The sequence below is a fragment of the Nansenia antarctica genome (genome assembly GCF_963989245.1).
Source record: "Nansenia antarctica genome assembly, chromosome: 11".
NCBI lineage: Eukaryota > Metazoa > Chordata > Actinopteri > Argentiniformes > Microstomatidae > Nansenia > Nansenia antarctica.
The window spans coordinates 8683654-8689219 of NC_137681.1; the positions used below are offsets into that span (position 1 = coordinate 8683654).

Sequence of the window (5566 nt, forward strand, 5' to 3'; positions counted from 1 at the left end):
GTGTGAACGATGGTTCATAAGCCTCTTGTCTCGGTCTCCCTCCAGGAAGCTGGAGGCGTTCATCTACGACGCGGCGGTGTTGAACTACATGGCGGGGAAGGACGAGGGCTGCAAGCTGGTGACCATCGGCAGCGGGAAGGTGTTCGCCACCACGGGCTATGGCATCGCCCTGCACAAAGACTCACGCTGGAAACGACCCATAGACCTGGCTCTGCTGCAGTTCCTGGGAGACGGTGGGTGATACACACACACACACACACACGCGTGGACGCACAGACACACACACACACACACACGTGCGGACGCACAGACACACACACGTATGGACGCACACACAGACACACGCGTGGAAGCACAGACACACACACACACACACACACACACGTGTGGACACACACACAGACACACACACGCGTGGACGCACAGAAAGACACACACACGCGCATGGACGCACAGACAGACACACACACACACACACACACACACACACAGAAACACACACACGTGGACGCACACACATGCACGCAAGCGCGTCAGCAGCTGTAGATAGCAGAATGTGCCTTTGATGGTGCTGCAACTAGGTTAATGGTGGGAGGACATGCATGCGCATATGGTGGAGATACACTAGTGCACACACACACACACACACACACACACACGCACACAAACCACACGACACAAACCACACGACACAAACCACACGACACACACACACACACACACACACACACACGCAGGCAGGCGGACCGTAGGCCTGGCCCTGCTCCAGGGCCCAGGGGACAGTGTGTGTGTGTGTGTGTGTGTGTGTGTGTGTGTGTGTGTGTGGAGCAGCACCAGGGGAGGAGGCTTAGAGAATAGTTAATATCCTCCAGCACAGCAGGGAGGTGTGAGGCTCTGGTAATCAGACACGCACACACGCAGGCATGCACGTGATAAGCACGCACATCCAAACACACGCACGCACACACACACACGCATGCATGCATGCACGTACACGCGCGCACACACACACGCGCGCGCGTGGACACATCCACACATGCACACATGCACACACACACACACACACACACACACACACACACACTCATGCAAACTCCCTTTCTCTCTCTCTCTCTCTCTCTCTCTCTCTCTCTCTCTCACACACACACACACACACACACACAGACACAGTTTTTCCTCTACATATGATAAACTTGTTGTGGTCAGATTACCACGGTAACCAATTCTAAAATGGATTACCCCACTGCGACCTCCCATCACAACAAATGCATTCCTTGATTCGTCCTTACTCAAGGACACTACATAAGAAGTGTAGCACATGAATCAAGGGAGGCTGTTGGAGGTAGGAATCGGAGGACAGACACATTGTAATGTATGGAACAGAATAATGCATTACGATGAGCCTTGTCCTCCGATTTCTACCTCCACCAGCCTCCCCTGATTCAAGTGCTGATCTTCTTGTTTAAAAAACGTCTTATTTGTCACGATGAGCCTTGTTCTCCGATGTCTACCTCCACCAGCCTCCCTTGAATCCTGATGTGAACCTGACCACTGCTCTCCTCCCTACCCCTCCCCCTCCCCCACCCCTCCACCCCCTCCCAGGGGATACCCAGCGCCTGGAGACGGTGTGGCTGTCTGGGATCTGTCAGAACGAGAAGAACGAGGTGATGAGCTCCAAGCTGGACATAGACAACATGGCGGGGGTGTTCTACATGCTGCTGGTGGCCATGGGGCTCAGCCTGCTAGTCTTCTCCTGGGAACACCTGCTCTACTGGAAGCTACGACACGCCCCCCACAAGTCCCCACGGGCGGACTGTCTACTGGCCATCAGCAGGGTGAGTGGCCCAGACAGGGCAGCCCTCCATGGGGCACTTGAGTGAGGACAGCCCCTACCTGGCCAGACCCTGGAGACGGGTCTCCAGTCTGGAGTCTGAGGCCTGAGAGAGAGACATAGAAATACAATGGATAGACTGGACTTCCTAGGTTGGACTCCGTCACAGAGATTAAGTGTGACTGTAAAATGGGCATTTTAGAGGGGGGAGGGTATAGCCTACTCCCTGGAAAACAGTGACATTTGTTGCTTAGTGGGCAATAACTCTCTGCAATAACTGTCTACTGGCCATGAGGGTGAGTGGCAGGGAGAAGGAATGGGTTGATGGATTTTGGTTGATTTGGTTTTATTGATTGATTGATTGGTTGGTTGGTTGATTGGTTAGTTGACTGGAAGGTTGTTTGAGTGATTGGGTTATATGATAGACGGGGAGTGAGAGAGGGGGGGAGAAAGGGAGAGACAGAGAGAGAGAGAGGTGCAGGGGGCAGAATGAGCGAAAGACTTAATGAAATGCAGACAATCGGACAAGCGTGGCGAGCTAGTGCTCTTTTCCCACCCTATCATTTTGATGGCTGAATTAAAAAAAACAGCCAAAAACCACCGTTTTAATGAGTCTGAGCTGAGATTTTAATTCCAGCGAAACGTTAAGGTCAATCAACACCCAATTTGTTTAATGAGAGTGTGGATGGAGAGACTAGAGAGAGGAGAGGCACGGCCGAGTCCAACGCCACTCAGACGGAGAGAGAGACGCACACAATTTAGCCACGGCCGATCCTGCTGCTCCAGTACCGTGTAATTACACCATTGTGGCTGTATCATGGCTTATCAGATTAGCAGCTAAATGACGACCTGATAATTAATCCTTACGGGGGGCCCTGAGGGCCAAATTAAATTTGGCTTTGTCAGGATTTCAGCCGACGGAGCAATCGAGGGACTCAGCTCAGTGTTTGCCCATGCAGTTAGAGACTCATGCAGTTTGCTCAGCAAATGAGGGGAGAGGAGTGGGGAGGGTGGCTGGACTGGGGGGGGTAGACCGGCGGGGGGGGACCGGGCAATTATTCTCAGGGATGTTCTTTCTTGTGGGGGAATGTGTAATGAAAATTAAACACGGGCAGTTGAGTTGTGTGATCAAATTATAGCTTTTGGCAAGGTGAGAGTTATTGTGCACTGTCACTTTTCTTCCTGGTCCATCGTCTTGATTATTACTCATTCTCTCTGCAGGACCTCTTGGTTCATTAAAGGTGAAGTTGAACAGATCATGTGTTGTCCCTCCTCCTCCTCCTTCTCCTTCTTCTTCTTCTTCTCTCTCTCTCAGGGTATCTATAGTTGTTTCAACGGCGTGGAGGAGCCTGACCACGCCTCCGACAGCCTGCCCAACCCGGACCTGACCGCTAACTACGCTCAAGCTAACATGCTAAAGATGCTCCAGACCGCCAAGGACCTGGTGTCGTCCGCTCACGTCGAGACCTCGCTGGACAACGCCACCAAAACCATAGAGCACTGGAGTCGCCACGGCAACGCCCTGCCCGTCCGCATCCCGCACGTCACCTCCGAGGCCGTCCCTGGGGGGTTCGCCTACATCACGGAGAACCACTGCCCCCTCCCTCACCCGCAGCACCCCCTCACCCCCCCGTACTCCGGCCCCCAGTCTCTGACCACGGTGGCGTCTCTGAAGCAGCAGAGGGGGCTAGCCCGGCCCACCCCGCTCCGCTACACGCTCCCCGCCGCGCGCTCCACCTCCTGCCTCTACGACCGGCCCCTCCCCATGTCCAGCATCAGCAGCCCCCACCTGGCTAGCGGCGACCCCCCCCAGCCTCACCACCCCCACGCTCACCTCTACGCCACCACGGGGCGACTGTACGTGGAGACCCAGCCCCTGTCCTACCCTCACTCCTCCTTCGTCCCCTACGAGAGAGAGCTCCAGCTGCCCGACATCTACACCTCCTACCACCCGGCCTCCCTCTCCCCCCCCCAGGCCCAGCAGCGCCCCCCCTCTTCGGAAGGCGTGTCCAGGAGGAAGAGAAGGTCTAAGAGTTTTCTCTCCGGGGAGTCGGGAGGAGAGAGTAGGAGCCACCGAGAGGAGAAACCAGCCCTGGCAGAGCTCCGGGCCAACCACCTCCTGGAGAACCACATCTCGCCCCCCTGCACGGACGGCCTGTACCCAGGGGAGGTGGTCTGTCCTGGGGGTGAGAACTGTGGCGCCTGGCCCCTGGAGGAACTGGTGATAGCAGGCAGACACACTCGGCTCCACCGCCGGCCCTCCTTCCTCAGAGCCACCTGGGGCGGCGAGCGGGTTCGCCAGCTTGACGAGACTCCTCCCACCTCTTCCCCCTCTACCCAATCGCCGCAGGCCCTACCGGACCTCTTCCCCTGTGTGCTGCCGCAACCCTCGTCCTCTAAAGCCTACCGCCTAGCCCCTAGCGGAACCCGGAACAACGTCTGTTACTCTACCTCTGCCCCTCGGGACCACGCCTATCTCCATATAAGGCAGGACCAGAGGAGGGGGAACGGGCGGGGCCGTAAGGGCCAGAAGCTGCGCTACTCCTACTCCACCCACCTCCCCACCTACAGGGAGGCGGTGCAACAGGGCGACAGGGTGGGGGTGGGGGTGGTCCGGCGAGCCACCAGCCTGCTCAGCAGACAGTACGCCCACTACCTGAGCTCTTACCCTGGACTACCCCTCTACCACGGCCCCCTGGACCTCCAGACCCACGCCCGGTCCTCCAGCACCCACCCCAGCACCCACCCCAGCCCAGTGTGCCAGCTCCTGGCCTGTGGAGGTGGGCGCTGTGGGGGCCAGAGGGGGGTGTTGTACCAGGACAGCCTGTACGGAGCCTATGGGGCCTACGGGGCCTATGGGGCCTACAAGGGGGCCCAGGAGCCTGGCTCGGTGGCCCAGACAGGGCAGCACTCCATGGGGCACACTGAGGACAGCCCGTACCTGGCCAGACCCTGGAGACGGGTCTCCAGTCTGGAGTCAGAGGTCTGAGGGAGAGACGGAGAAATACAACGGATAAGACTGGACTTCCTAGATTGGACTCCCATCACTTGAAGAGATAAGTGTGACTGTAAAATGGGCATTTTAGAGGGGGGAGGGTATAGCCTACTCCCTGGAAAACAGTGACATTTGTTGCTTAGTGGACTATAACTCTGCAATAAATTCGAATGGTACAATATGTAGCATAGGTAGCTGCCACATAGAATCAGAACTTTTCTAGGTTTTGTTGCACTGAGAGTGCTGGTGGGAGCATTGCACCTCCTGGAGTACAAAATATTGTATTATTGCAAAATGGCTGTTTTGGAGTCAGGGGGAGGGAGGAGGGTGGGGGGGGGGGTGGACTGTTGATTTACGTGCTGCTTACATTGCATTAAACCATATTTATGTGTTTTCTGTGAATTATGTGCGCAACGATTTTACCAAGTCTATATAGTGTTGCCTATGGGTGAGTCCCTGAGATTTCAGTCGGCCAGAGTACTCTATGTATTGTGTTTATTCTGTGATTCCGGGGGGTTTGGGTCCTGGGGGTTTGGGTCCTGGGGGTTTGGGTCCGGGGGGTTTGGGTCCTGGGGGTTTGGGTCCCGGGGGTTTGGGTCCTGGGGGTTTGGGTCCTGGGGGTTTGGGTCCGGGGGGTTTGGGTCCTGGGGGTTTGGGTCCTGGGGGTTTGGGTCCTGGGGGTTTGGGTCCTGGGGGTTTGGGTCCTGGGGGTTTGGGTCCTGGGGGTTTGGGTCCTGGGG

General features: G+C 56.4%; 1 protein-coding gene across 1 annotated transcript in view; it reads left to right on the forward strand.

Annotated features, from left to right (window-relative positions):
* Window positions 1-4820, forward strand: part of LOC308167622 (glutamate receptor ionotropic, NMDA 2C-like) — a gene marked incomplete at both ends in the record, with an annotated part of 38089 nt that extends 33269 nt beyond the window's left edge. Inside the window, 3 exons of the mRNA XM_080542050.1 lie at window positions 46-233; window positions 1603-1835; window positions 3147-4820. Coding sequence (XP_080398176.1) covers window positions 46-233; window positions 1603-1835; window positions 3147-4820 — 2095 coding nt within the window. The remainder of the gene's footprint in view (window positions 1-45; window positions 234-1602; window positions 1836-3146) is intronic.
* Window positions 4821-5566: the final 746 nt, after the last annotated feature.